General features: G+C 60.8%; 2 protein-coding genes across 3 annotated transcripts in view; one reads left to right on the top strand and one right to left on the bottom strand.

Moving 5' to 3' along the window:
- Positions 1-13,612, bottom strand: part of SNX33 (sorting nexin 33) — a 68,671-nt gene that overhangs the window by 19,176 nt on the left and 35,883 nt on the right. Inside the window, exon 4 of one of the 2 annotated variants that reach the window (XM_073877394.1) lies at positions 12,072-12,134. The exons of the other annotated variant lie outside the window; for it this stretch is intronic. Coding sequence (XP_073733495.1) covers positions 12,117-12,134 — 18 coding nt within the window. The 3' untranslated portion in view covers positions 12,072-12,116. Of the gene's footprint in view, positions 1-12,071; positions 12,135-13,612 lie in introns of those variants that run through there. 2 annotated transcript variants of the gene reach the window in all.
- Positions 1-13,612, top strand: part of CSPG4 (chondroitin sulfate proteoglycan 4) — a 34,440-nt gene that overhangs the window by 16,864 nt on the left and 3,964 nt on the right. Inside the window, exons 2-8 of the mRNA XM_025884242.2 lie at positions 1,503-1,666; positions 3,095-6,634; positions 7,938-8,420; positions 8,816-8,992; positions 10,655-10,853; positions 10,934-11,068; positions 11,197-11,363. Of these exons, the coding sequence (XP_025740027.1) occupies positions 1,503-1,666; positions 3,095-6,634; positions 7,938-8,420; positions 8,816-8,992; positions 10,655-10,853; positions 10,934-11,068; positions 11,197-11,363 (4,865 nt within the window). The remainder of the gene's footprint in view (positions 1-1,502; positions 1,667-3,094; positions 6,635-7,937; positions 8,421-8,815; positions 8,993-10,654; positions 10,854-10,933; positions 11,069-11,196; positions 11,364-13,612) is intronic.

The raw sequence follows: 13,612 nt of genomic DNA, 5'->3' as shown, positions 1-13,612 counted from the left end.
CTTGCGGATGAGGTGCCCGCCCCCTGTCAGTTCTCCCAGGGAGGGTCTGCCCCTCACCAGCACCAGGGTGTGCTGGCTCTGCTGGGCCATAGCCAAGCAGATGGTTTTGTAGCCCTCAGCTGATCCCTTCAGCCCCTCAGACAAGGTTCTGGCGTTGCCAACAAGTGCTGGCAAGAGGGGATCCCTGGAGGGATTTCAGCTCCGCCCAAGAGGAATAGCGTTATCTTTCTTGGGCATCCCTGCGGACTCTTCCAGTGGCTGATGCCACCTCCTCAGGTCAGGGACCAGCATGTATGTGGCTGGTGCCACATCATCCCTATCAAGGCCATCAGAAGCCCCAGAGAGATGAATCGCCTTTTTAAACCATTCCTGCCCCCCCCGACCCCCGCCCTGGCTTCTCTAGCCCTGGACCTCTGGGGGACAGAGTCAAAGTCATCCTTGGCCTTAATCTCTACAGAAAGAATAAACCAGAAATTGTTGCAGCTGGTTGGAGGTCAAGGGAGGCTAATTTTGGGAAACAGTCTGGAGAAGGTGGCAACTTAAAAAGAGGAGGTATCCCAGTGTGGGACCAAAAGGGCCCTGCACAGTGACCACCAGCCTTGGGAAACCCCAGATATGGCCTGCTCAGGCCATCTGGACTTAGGCCCTCTGGCCTGCTCAGCAAACCTTCAGCCTTCCCAAGCCCTGTCTTTAGCCACAGACCCAGGCTCAGAAAAGTCAGCTGTAGTCATCAACGCCTCCCCAGCCATGGTGGAAACAATGGGGCCGGATCTGACCACTCACCAGGGATATCAATAGCTCCGCAGCAGGAAGCAATATGGGGTGATGCAGGAAGTTTTAGCCCATTTGGGGTCCAGCACTGCACGTGGTCTCCATCTGGCCTCAGAGCCTTTGCTCCCTGATAGACTCAGTCGACAAGCTGCCACCCCCACCCCCAAAGACATTTGGGAGCACGGCCCAAGAGAGAAGCTGGGATGAGTGGGCTGCCTGTCTGAGCACCACAGTGGGAGGGCATGGTATGGAAAGCACTGCCCAAGAACCAAAGCATAGGGCATTTAGGAGAAGGAATCTGAGCAGGGATCAGTGTGGGGTAGGGATGGTTCTCCTGGAACTCCATTTCGGGGGCTATGACCATCAGGCCGGGTGACCCAGTCAAGGATGGTTTTCCTTTAGGCCCGAGAGGGACTAGACCCAGGATGGAGAATCCTCTAGGGCTCAGGGGAGGAGAGTTAGAGCTGGCCAAGGCCCCTGGCCCCAGGAACCTCTGAGGAAGAAACATGAGTTGCTTGGAATGGGTCTGGCCTGCTTTGGAGCCAAGGTCTGGGCTGGACACAAGGTAAGGCTCTGCCTTCTGGTGCCAGGACCAAGCCGGTGATGGGCCACCCAGAACCACAAAGCTGCACCAGCATGTACTCCATCCCGCAGGCTACTCATCCTCTGCAGCCCCTCTCCTCTTCCAGGCATGAGTCCGCATTTTGACCCCAGCCCCCTCTGTCACACAGCCTCCTTCTTCGGAGAGAACCACCTGGAGGTGCCCGTGGCCACGGTTCTGACCGACATAGACCTCCGGCTACAGTTCTCCACGTCCCAGCCCGAAGCCCTGCTTCTCCTTGCAGCGGGCCAGGCGGACCACCTCCTCCTGCAGCTCCGCTCTGGATGTCTTGAGGTGAGTGGTGCCTCCCTGCTGGCCTCCTCCTCGAGCCCCGAATGGCCCCCAACCAGCTGGGTGACCTTGTGTGAGCCACTTTCGCCCTGGGGTCTCTAGGTCTCCACTGTGAGGTGAACAACAGCACAGCCAAAAGCGTGGCTCCCTCGTGAACGCGCTGCGCCCTGCAGCCTTCGCCCTGCGCTTCCCACCGCAGCCCCCGGCCAGCCCTTTCCCCAGCTGCGGGCCCGCCGTCCGGGCCAGCTGGCCGTCTCTGGCCTCTCGCTGCCAGGCCCTCGCTCACCACACGCCCTGGGCCTGGCCCTGCCCCACCCCCGTCTCAGCGCGTCCCCTGGCACTCCCCCGGGCTGGGTGCCCTCTCCTGGGACTCAGCAACCCTATGAGCCCCCCTGCTGAGCACCAGTCCCCCGGCCGTGCGGCTGTCTGTCCGTGACAGAAAGAACCAGTACTGCCAAAGCTTCTCCATTTTCCCGTTTCGTCCTGCCGGTCACCACAAGCTTTAGTAGCAAGGAGTCCTCTGGATCTCTCTCTTGAGGCTCCCCCTTAACCATGAAGAGTTTGAGAACCTGAGGTCTTAGTCCAAATTTGGGAAAGCCATCTGCTTCCACACCCCAGTGGGGAGAGGACTAAGACTGTCAGAGCACCTGCTGCTGCCATTGCTTCTCACTGCCACAAGGTGTCACTGTTGAGCGAAGGCCAGGTACAGCCCGGGACTGATGCTCTCCCTCTCGGCCAAGTACCAGGATGCCTCAGCCCTGTGGAGGTGCTCCATACTTGGACTCCCAAGGCCACAGTTCTTAGTGCTCTGCTCTTCCAGTTCCCATACTCTGCCACCACCCATTCTACCATCCAGTCGTGGGACCACCACACCAGAGCCAGTTCTGGTGCCAATGTTGTAGAGACAGAACTGCGTTCTCCTCTCCCCGAGGATCCCTCATCCCAGATCCAGGAGCTTTTCTTTATGCAACCTTCAACACAGTGAGCACCCGGAATTGGGCTCTCCATCCCTGAGCAGTGAGCCTGGCTGCCCCTGTGGCCCCACGGTGTTCAGGGGATTCCCAGGTGCTCATTATTCCAGGGGTGAGTCTTCTGGATGCCAAGGTGATCTTCTGGTGGCTCTCCCCCATAGGAAAGTTGGGGAGAGTAAAAAATGCAGACTGAATCTCTAGGAAAGCATCTTGCTATATGCCAGCTCTCTGATTCCCATCAGGGACCCCAGAGCCCATCTAGACCTGACTCAGAGATCACTTTGGTGAGTGTTTGGGGGATGAGTAGAGGTGGTAGGAAGGAGACAGTGGTGGCCTGAGAAGCCCCTGTCCCAGGACCTCCACTCTGGGGACTTTGCTGTGGCAGACCCGCTGTGTTCTTACAGTAGAAGCAGATGAACTCAAAGTGCTGCCCCACTCCCATTCCTCCATCTTTCCCCAGGTCAGACTCACCCTGGGCCAGGAGGAGCTGAGGCTGCAGACCCCAGCTGAGACTCTGCTGAGCAACTCCGCCCTCCACACTGTGGAGCTGACCGTTTCAGACAGCGAGGCCTTGTTGTCCGTCGATGGGCTCCTGAACACCTCAGCCCCCATCCTGGGGGCTCCCCTGGAGGTCCCCTATGGGATCTTCCTGGGGGGCCCTGGGAGCCTTAGCCTGTCCTACCTGAGGGGAGCTAGCCGGCCCCTGAGGGGTTGCCTCCACGCTGCCACCCTCAATGGCCGCAACCTGCTCCGACCCCTGACCCCAGGCGTGCACGAGGGCTGTGCTGAAGAGTTTTCTGCTGATGACAGTGTGGCTCTGGGCTTCTCTGGGCCCCACTCACTGGCTGCCTTCCCTGCCTGGAGCACTCGGGAGGAAGGCACCCTGGAGTTTATACTCACCACTCGGAGCCAACAGGCACCCCTAGCCTTCCAGGCAGGGGGCCGGCATGGGGATTTCATCTATGTGGACATATTTGAGGGCCACCTGCGGGCTGTGGTGGAGAAGGGCCAGGGCACAGTATTGCTCCACAACAGCGTGCCTGTGGCCGATGGGCAACCCCATGAGGTCAGCGTCCACGTGGATGCTCACCAGCTGGAAATCTCCGTGGACCAGTACCCTACACGGACTTCCAACCGTGGGGTCTTCAGCTATCTGGACCCACGTGGCAGTCTCCTCCTGGGGGGGCTGGACACCAACTCTTCTCGCCATCTCCAGGAACACCGCCTGGGCCTGGCCCCAGGGGCCGTCACTGTCTCGCTGCTGGGCTGCATGGAGGACCTCAGCATCAATGGCCAGAGGCAGGGACTCCGGGAAGCCTTGCTGACGCGCGGCATGGCGGCCGGCTGCAGGCCGGAAGAAGACGAGTATGAGGAGGACCCCTATGGCCCGTATGAAGCTTTCTCCACCTCGGCACCTGAGGCTTGGCCGGCCATGGAGCTGCCTGAGCCCTGTGTCCCTGAACCAGGGCTGCCTCCTATCTTTGCCAATTTCACCCAACTGCTGACCGTCAGCCCCCTGGTGGTGGCCGAGGGTGGCACGGCCTGGCTCGAATGGCGGCATGTGCAGCCCACACTGGACCTGAGCGAGGCCGAGCTGCGCAAATCTCAGGTGCTGTTCAGCGTGAGCCGCGGGGCACGCCACGGTGAGCTCGAGCTAGACATCCCCGGCGCCCAGGCACGGAAAATGTTCACCCTCCTGGACGTGGTGAACCGCAAGGCCCGCTTCATCCACGATGGCTCTGAGGACACCTCCGACCAGCTGATGCTGGAGGTGTCTGTGACGGCCAGGGGGCCCGTGCCCTCCTGCCTTCGGAGGGGCCAAACTTACATCCTGCCCATCCAGATAAACCCCGTCAATGACCCACCCCGTATCATCTTCCCACACGGCAGCCTCATGGTGATCCTGGAGCACACACAGAAGCCACTGGGGCCCGACGTTTTTCAGGCTTACGACCCAGACTCCGCCTGCGAGGGCCTCACCTTCCAGCTCCTTGGCACCCCCTCCGGCCTCCCCGTGGAGCGCCGAGACCAGCCTGGGGAGCCAGCAACTGAGTTCTCCTGCCGGGAGCTAGAGGCGGGCAGCCTCATCTATGTCCACCGAAGTGGGCCCGCCCAGGACCTGACGTTCCGGGTCAGCGACGGGCTGCAGGCCAGCCCTCCCGCCACACTGAAGGTGGTGGCTGTCCGGCCCACCATTCAGATCCGCCACAACACAGGGCTGCGCCTGGCCCAGGGCTCTGCTGCCCCTGTCTTGCCCACCAACCTGTCGGTGGAGACCAACGCTGTGGGGCAGGATGTGAGCGTGCTGTTCCGAGTCACGGAGGCCCTGCAGTTTGGGGAGCTGCAGAAGCAGGGGGCTGGTGGGGCCGAGGGTGCTGAGTGGCGGGCCACACAGGCATTCCAACAGCGGGATGTGGAGCAGGGCCGCGTGAGATACCTGAGCACTGACCCACAGCATCGCACCAAGGACACCATGGAGAAGCTGGCCCTGGAGGTACAGGTGGGCCAGGAGATTCTGAGCAATCTGTCCTTCCCAGTGACAATCCAGAGAGCCACGGTGTGGCTGCTGCGGCTGGAGCCACTGCACACTCAGAACACCCATCAGGAGGCGCTCACCACAGCCCACCTGGAGGCCACCTTGGAGGAGGAGGCAGGCCCCAGCCCCACCACCTTCCACTATGAGGTGGTCCAGGCCCCCAGGAAGGGCAATCTTCGGCTACAGGGCACACGGCTCTCTGACGGGCAGGGCTTCACCCAGGATGACCTGCAGGCCGGCTGGGTGACCTATGGGGCCACGGCCCGCACCTCAGAGACAGTCGAGGACACCTTCCGCTTCCGTGTCACAGCCCCGCCGCACTTCTCCCCACTCTACACCTTCCCCATCCACATTGGTGGTGACCCGGACGCTCCCGTCCTCACCAACATCCTCCTCTCAGTGCCGGAGGGTGGTGAGGGCACCCTCTCTGCTGACCACCTCTTCGTCAAGAGTCTCAACAGTGCCAACTACCTCTATGAGGTCATGGAGCGGCCCCGCCATGGGAGGCTGGTTTGGAGGGGGGCGCAAGACAAGGCCACCGCGGTGACATCCTTCACCAACGAGGACCTGCTGCGGGGCCGGCTGGTCTACCAGCATGACAACTCCGAGACCACAGAAGACGATATCCCCTTTGTGGCGACCCGCCAGAGTGACGGCAGTGGTGGCACGGCGTGGGAGGAGGTGCGGGGCGTCTTCCGCGTGGCCATCCAGCCCGTAAACGACCACGCTCCCGTGCAGACCATCAGCCGCGTCTTCCACGTGGCCCGGGCTGGGCAGCGGCTGCTGACGACAGACGACGTGGCCTTCAGTGATGCTGACTCCGGCTTTGCTGACGCTCAGCTGGTACTGACCCGCAAGGACCTCCTCTTCGGCAGCATCGTGGCCGCGGAGGAGCCAACGCGGCCCATCTACCGCTTCACCCAGGAGGACCTCAGGAAGAGGCGTGTCCTGTTTGTGCACTCGGGGGCCGACCGTGGCTGGATCCAGCTGCAGGTGTCTGATGGGCAGCACCAGGCCACCGCGCTGCTCGAGGTGCAGGCCTCAGAGCCCTACCTCCACGTGGCCAATGGCTCCAGCCTCGTGGTCCCTCAAGGAGGCCAGGGCACCATCGACACCGCTGTGCTCCACTTGGACACCAACCTCGACATCCGCAGTGGGGATGAGGTCCGCTACCATGTCACAGCTGGTCCACACTGGGGGCAGCTGCTCCGGGCCGGCCAGCCAGCCACGGCCTTCTCCCAACAGGACCTGCTGGACGGGGCCATTCTCTATAGCCACGACGGCAGCCTCAGCCCTCGAGACACCCTGGTCTTCTCCGTGGAGGCAGGGCCTGTGCACACAGACGCCACCCTGCAAGTGACCATTGCCCTAGAGGGGCCAATGGCCCCACTGCGTCTGGTCCAGCATAAGAAGATCTACGTCTTCCAGGGGGAGGCGGCTGAGATCAGAAAGGATCAGCTGGAGGTAAAGGGCGAGGGGACGGGCAGAGGTGCTAGGCCAGATGAAGGGGACCCTTCTGATGAGCCCTCATGCCAGGTGTGCTTGGATGTTCGGGGATGAGCCCGAGGTGACTCCCAGGTCGGGTGTATGTCCGCGCCTTGGGTATGCACCTGTACACGTGCACGGGGGCATGGCTGAGAGTTTCTGGGGGAGTTTGTGTGTCTGCCCGTGAGTTATGTGTGCCTCCACATGTCAGGTGCACACACGCACATGCTGGGCTGACCGTGCAGATTCCTGGGCCCCACCCAGACCGTGGAATCTCTGAAGTGGAGCCCGAGAATCTGCCTTCTAATAATAAGTTCCCTGGGGGATTTTCATGGGTACAGAGTTTGAGGACTGGAGGCCTTGGAGACACACTTGTTTGATCTCCAGGCTCCTGTGTCCTCAGCTCTTTTTCCAGACCCCAGACCAGGCCTCAGGACCTGGAGAGAGCTGCTGACCATCCAGGAACTTCACAGAGCAACCACAGGCCTTCCAGCAGGCCTAGTGACCCACTGTGTGACCTCAGGCCAGTCCTTGCCTTCTCTGCCACACTGCCGATTTCTGAGCCCTTCTGAGCGGTTTCCGGCTGTCTGGATTTGGGGGCAGACTGTGACTAAACATGTCTGGCATCAGAAAGGCTTTGCCATGAAGGAGGCAGCATTTGAGCCAGGCTTTGAAGAGTCTGGGGTTTCAGCAGCAGGGAATGAGGGGACAGTATTCCGGGCAGAGAGAACAGAATTCTGGAATACAGACAGTATTCCAGGCAAAGGCACCGGATCAGGAGTGTGAGTTGGGGGTGACGTGTAGCCTTCTGTAGCTGGCCCATCAGGTGAGGGAGCCCCCAGTGGCCCTTGGGCAGGACCTGGGTTTTCTGGCCCGATAATGCCTGTAGTGTGTGGCGCCCGTGCCTCTCAGGAGGATGGCGCGCCATCTGGTGGTGAAGAGTAGCAATAGCGGGGGCAGGGGCTGCCTCTGTGTATGTGCGTGTGCGGGCGTGTTATGTGTGAGATGTGCGTGTGTGTCTTGTGTCCACACGTCAGTGTGTGCTGATATTGCACGTCCGTGTCACTGAGTTTGGGGGCGTGTGACTGGGGGTGGGGACGGCGCGAGCGTGCAGCCCCCCGCCCCCGACCAGCTGCATGTCTGGGTGGTGTCTGTGTGAGCCTGAGTGCGGTCTGTGCGTCTAAGCAAGCGGTGGTGTCTTGCGGCCCTCCCCGGGAGACCGAGCCTGTTCTGACCGCCTAGGGACCACGACAGCTTCCCTCTGTGACCCCCCATTAACCAGGCAGCCCAGGAGGCAGTGGCACCCGCGGACATTGTGTTTTCGGTGAAGACGCCCCCGCGGGCCGGCTACCTGGTGATGCTGTCCCACGGCGCCTCGGCGGCAGGGCCACCCAGCTTGGACCCGGTGCAGAGCTTCTCTCAGGAGGCGGTGGATGCCGGCAGGGTCCTGTACCTGCACTCCCACCCGGAGGCATGGAGGGACGCCTTCTCCCTGGATGTGGCCTCAGGCCTGGGTGCACCCCTGGAGGGTGTCCGCGTGGAGCTGGAGGTGCTGCCTGCTGCCATCCCCCTGCAGACACAGAACTTCAGCGTCCCTGAGGGCGGGGCCCGCACGCTGGCCCCTCCACTGCTCCGCGTCACCGGGCCTTACTTCCCCGCGCTGCCAGGCCTGGAGCTGCAGGTGCAAGAGCCACCCCAGCACGGGGCCCTGCGGAGAGAGGACGGTCCCCGAGACGGGACCCTCAGCGCTTTCTCCTGGAAAGAGGTACAGCTCCAGGGAGGCCCTGGGTGTGCAGCCCGGCTCTGGGCGCAGGGCGGCGACGGGGTGGGGGGTGGGTGTCGTGGGCACTCCCCGTCTGGGCCCACCACTGAGAGGAGGCAGGGCGTTCCCACGGAGGGAAGGCCTCTGCTTTAGATCCCTGTCGTCACTCCCTCCTCTCTGGGCATCTGGAAATGACTGTCCCATCTCCCTGACTCCTTCGGTCCTTCACTCTGGGAGAAATGGCTGTCCCCATTTCCACCTGCAGGAACTGAAGCTCTGAAGGAGTCAGGCTCCCCACCCCACAACCCAAAGGCAGAGCAAGAAAGGTGCTGGGCTTGAGACTCACGCAGCTCTCGGGCCTGCTGGGGCCTGACCTTCAGCCTTGGGCCTGCCTGCAGGTGGAACAGCAGCTGATCCGCTATGTGCACGATGGGAGTGAGACGCTGACAGACAGCTTCATCCTGGTGGCTAATGCCTCAGAGATGGACCGCCAGAGCCAACCTGTGGCCTTCACCGTCACCATCCTGCCCGTCAATGACCAACCCCCCATCCTCACCACAAACACAGGTCTGAAGGTGAGAGCAGCCTGGGGTCACCTCCTACCTCTCTTCCCAAAGAGAGGCCCAGCACATAGCTTCCCTTTGCTGAGCCTCTGAGTTTCCTTCTCTGAAACGGGGACCATGCCACATGCCTCACTAGGTTGTTGGGAAGAGAGAAGAGTTATTGCACTGAAAATAGGACACAGGTATGAGACTTTGTTATTGAACACTTATAAGTGCAGTAGGCAGCCTTGTGAATGGCCATCCTTGGCCCTGCTGTTCCCTGGACTCGCCCTCAGCAGGAGACTTTTTCTCTGGCTCAGGACCAGAACTCTTGAAGAAAGTTCTTTCAAGCCCTTAAAGGTGGACTCCAGGTGGAGAGTGGTTAAACTCCTCACTTGCACCCACAGCAGGTGACGGCCACACCTTGGCTTCCCGAGCTCCTGCCCCTTACATCCCGCAGAACAGCAGTACCCTCACTCAGCAGAGGTCAAAGCTGAGGCCCAGGCAGGGCACAACATTTCTGCACGGTCACAGAGGTAGTTACTGGTGGAACAGAAAGGGCATGGCTTGACCAAGATCACACAAGATAATGGATGGGCAGGGCCTTGATGCCAGCTTCTAGGATCAACAGGAGCCATGGAAGGATTCAGAAGAGAGCTGACTTGGGCTGTCTGTGATATGAGGCACTGGACACCTTCGATGGTAGAGGATGTACCTGAGAGAGCGGTGCAGCGGTGGGGAGGCCAGCAGAGCAGGGGGCGTACGGACTAAGGGCTGCCCTGGAACCATAGGCAGGTGGCGCTGTGTGGCATCTTGGCCAGCAGGTGATGCTGTCCACCGTGTTTGTGCCAGGAGCCCGGCGCTCCACGCGGTGGTCCCCCCTCCAGAGCTAGACCTGGGGGTAGCCTGGGGCTGGGAGGAGGTACCCTGGAATCACAGAGGGCTTGGTTTTCCCCGTATGGGAGCCCCTCCCCGAGGCTGCCCAAGCTGCTAACCCAGCCAGAGTCACGTAACAGGATCCCAGAAATGGGATCCTACCCTGCTGACAGGCGGGAGGCCGAGGGGGGCTGCTCTTCGCTCTGAGCGTGGGGAGGGGCTGCCCACACCCCTCCCCCACCTGGTTGGGCCTCGGGACTACACTGAAAACACCTGAGCTCTCATGGCAATGTTGTTTCCGTGCCAAGGGACAGGGGCCAACTCTCAGCCTCTCCAGCCTCTGTGCCTCCCATGCCCTCCCTCACCCGGAGGGGGAGCCCATTCATAAGCATCCGGGAGAGGCAAACTCACCATTCCCGGAGCATGCCCAGCCCATGCCCAGACTCACTATGGAGGGTCTAAAGGGAGACCCCTGCCCTGCCAGTGAGACAGAGTCATTTAATGATAGCGGCATAGGCAGTCAGGGCTGGGTGGGGGGGTTCTCTAAAGGGAGAGAACTTGTGAGGGTTAAGAGCTAGGGGCTTCCTGAGGTCGGGGACATGGGCTGGCCCTGAGAACAAGCAGGATTAGGGCAGAGAGAAGGGAGCCTGGGCCCTGGGGTGACAGGGGAAGGTGAATGGGGTGGAGGGCCCTTTGTGAGGGGGAGCCCAGCCTGGCCCCGGCCTGACCTGCAGTGTGATGGTGATGGCCTCGGGGCCAGGGAGGAGCAAGGTGGGAGAGCGTGGTGGGGACAGAAACTTCACAGGCCTGTGTCCCCAGATGTGGGAGGGGGCCATGGTGCCCTTCCCTCCGGAGGCTCTTAGGGGCACAGACAGCGACTCAGGACCGGAGGACCTGGTCTACACCATCGAGCAGCCCAGCAATGGGCGGGTGGTGCTGCGGGCGGCGCCAGGCACCGAGGTCCACAGCTTCACCCAGGCCCAGCTAGACGGCGGGCTCGTGCTGTTCTCACACAGAGGTGGGTACTCAGAGGTGTGGTGCCCTGAGGATGGGGAGCCACCATGGGCCAGCGAGACCCAACTCCACCCCCATCCACAGGCGCCCTGGACGGCGGCTTTCGCTTCAGCCTCTCCGATGGGGAGCACACTTCCCCCGGACACTTCTTCCGCGTGACGGCCCAGAAGCAGCTGCTTCTCTCCCTGGAGGGCAGCCGGACGCTGACCGTATGCCCAGGTGGGTCTGCAGAGCACAGCATGCCTTGAAGGCCAGGTGACACGCCAGGGTCATGCTGCTTCACCAGCAGTCGCAGACCTCGCCCTGGCTCCTGGTCCAAGGCCAACAGACCCCTCTGCCTCTCACAGGGTCAGTCCAGCCGCTCAGCAGCCAGAGCCTGAGAGCCAGCTCCAGCACAGGCACCGACCCCCGGCACCTGATCTACCGTGTGCTGCAGGGCCCCCGGCTGGGCCGGCTGTTCCGTGCCCAGCAGGGCAGCACTGGGGAGGCCCTGGTGAGCTTCACTCAAGCCGAGGTAAGGGCCCAGCTCTCCATAGCCACCACGTAGACTCCATTCAGCCCCGGGTGACCCGTTCTGCCTGTGGACGTGGTGGACGTGGGCACCGCTCCCACATCGTGGGTAGCAGACACTCCCTGGCCACACCACGGCCCAGGCTGTGCCTGCCTTGCCCTCCGGGAGCCACCAGTCCGGTAGGCAGAGGATGCAAGAGATCCCGGCCCAGAGCAGGGATAGGGTCCTGGGGCATGGCTTCCAGAAGCTGCAGTTGGACCTTAGGAGCTGGAGAGGGTGCTCTGAGTCAGGGACACTAGAATACTCCCATGGCTAGCAAGGGGCCGTACTTGGTTCAGGGGTGGAGTTTGACACGAAGGCAGCTGTTGGGCTTGTGAGAGATGTGAACCCGGGGCTCAGGTCAGAAGCCAGCAAGAAGTTGAGCGGATCCTGGGAGCAGATGAGTGGACAGAAGGCAGCCGAAGAGGTTGAAGTGGGAGTGAAGCTGCCATCTCTCTTCCGGGCCTAGCTGTCCAGAGCACGCCAGAGGCCACCGGTTAAACACTAGAACTCTTAGCCATGAGAAGAGGTATACTGCTAGGTTGCTGGGGGCACAGGGCTCTCTGTGCCAACTGTGCCAGGGCGGGGGGCGGGGGGCGGGGGACAGGCAGCCATCGCTAAAATCAACACCCCTTCCAAGTGCAGGAGGTACTTACTGTGAGTGCCTGGCAGCCTTGGCTCTCTCCAAAGGTAGAGCAGGTGGGGAGCTTTCAGGCATCAGCGAAAGAGGTGGCCCTAACAAGGGGTACACGGCAAAAGGTCTCACGTCGGCATCCCCCGGGCCCAGGTTTTCTGTTCTCATGAAGTCCTGGCTTCTGCCCAGGTCTCCTTCCCACACTAAGAGATTCAGCAGGCTGGCGGCTACAGCAGCTGGACACCCTGAGTCCCTGGGAGCCACTGTCATCAGATGCCCAGGAAGGGGGAGGGAAGAGGGCCAGACCTTCTGGGTCCCGCCCCAACCCACAGTGCTTTCCCCACACCCCTGCAATACGTGGGATGAATGTGAATGGCCACCAGGGGGCCAGGATGGCAGTGCCACCCTGGGAAGCTAGGAAGAGGCTTCGTGGCAGAGACTTTGTCCTGGCTTTGGGACAGGGGCAGGGCAGGACTGGGTCATGTCTTGACAGCACCATTGTCCTGCAATACTGAGTTGGGTGGGGCAGGGATCAGGTGTCCCGTTTTGCAGACAAGGAAACTGAGGCTTACGGAGATCAGGTGACTATTCAGAGCACACAGCTAGTAAGAGGCAAAACCAAAATCTGACTGCTAGTCCAAAATTTCTCTCACCAGAGGACACCGCTTGCTCCCAGAGCTCAGAGACCCCTCCCCATCTTGCCTGTGATTTGCCTCACCCCCAATCAGACACCTCCTATCCACAGAAGTTCCCGCAGGCATCCATCCTCCCACCCCACTCCTGGGGGGTCTCCGCTTCCTGCCACCCTTCAGCCCGGGCCAGAGGTTGCAGCTCATGGTCCCTGCGGGCCGCGTCTGGCCCACAGATGTGTTTCATTTGGTCTGCACAAGGCATTTAATATTTTTAAATTAATGGTCAACATATAACCTTTAGGGGATTTCACAAATACACACACACACACACACACACACACACACAAGCCTGATTTCCAGTTTCTTTTTTTTTTTTTTAATTTTTTATTTATTCATTTGAAAGAGTGAGTGCAAGTAGGGGGGAGGGGCAGAGGGTGAAGCAGACTCCCTACTGATCGGGGAGCCCAACATGGGGCTTGATCCCAGGACCCTGGGATCATGACCTGAGCTAAAGGCAGACGCTTAACCATCTAAGCCACAGGTGCCTGTGATTTCCAGTTTTTTAAAAGGCTCTGTTCCCTCCTACAGCAATCAGCTGAGGAGTAGCCACCCCTTTCACCCAGGCTCTGCTCCCCCTTTAGAACCGAGGTGATCCCCCTTTAGCGTATGGGTGGCTCCCCTGTTAGATGGGGCACTGCTCTCCAGGTCATCACTACCCTGCAGTCCTAGAGTCTCCCCCACGCTGGGACCCTGGGTTGCATCTCGGTATTGCGCAAGCCCTGTTTTTCTGAGAAGAGGAAATAGATAAGCCAAGGGGACACATTTGGATTAGCAGGGGGAGGGAGCATACTTCTTCATGGAAGTGAGGAATATCCCCGGGTGTTTACCAGGCAAACAGCCCTGGAGAACAGCAGGTGTGATGGCAGTGGGTAGGAGGCGAGGTCACA

This window comes from Callorhinus ursinus, unplaced genomic scaffold (assembly GCF_003265705.2).
Source record: "Callorhinus ursinus isolate GAN/ISIS: 27379988/994484 unplaced genomic scaffold, GSC_fseal_2.0 scaffold25, whole genome shotgun sequence".
In the NCBI taxonomy this organism is placed as follows: Eukaryota; Metazoa; Chordata; class Mammalia; order Carnivora; family Otariidae; genus Callorhinus; species Callorhinus ursinus.
The sequence above is the reverse complement of the archived record's forward strand: the minus strand, read 5'-3'. Positions and strand labels throughout refer to the sequence as shown.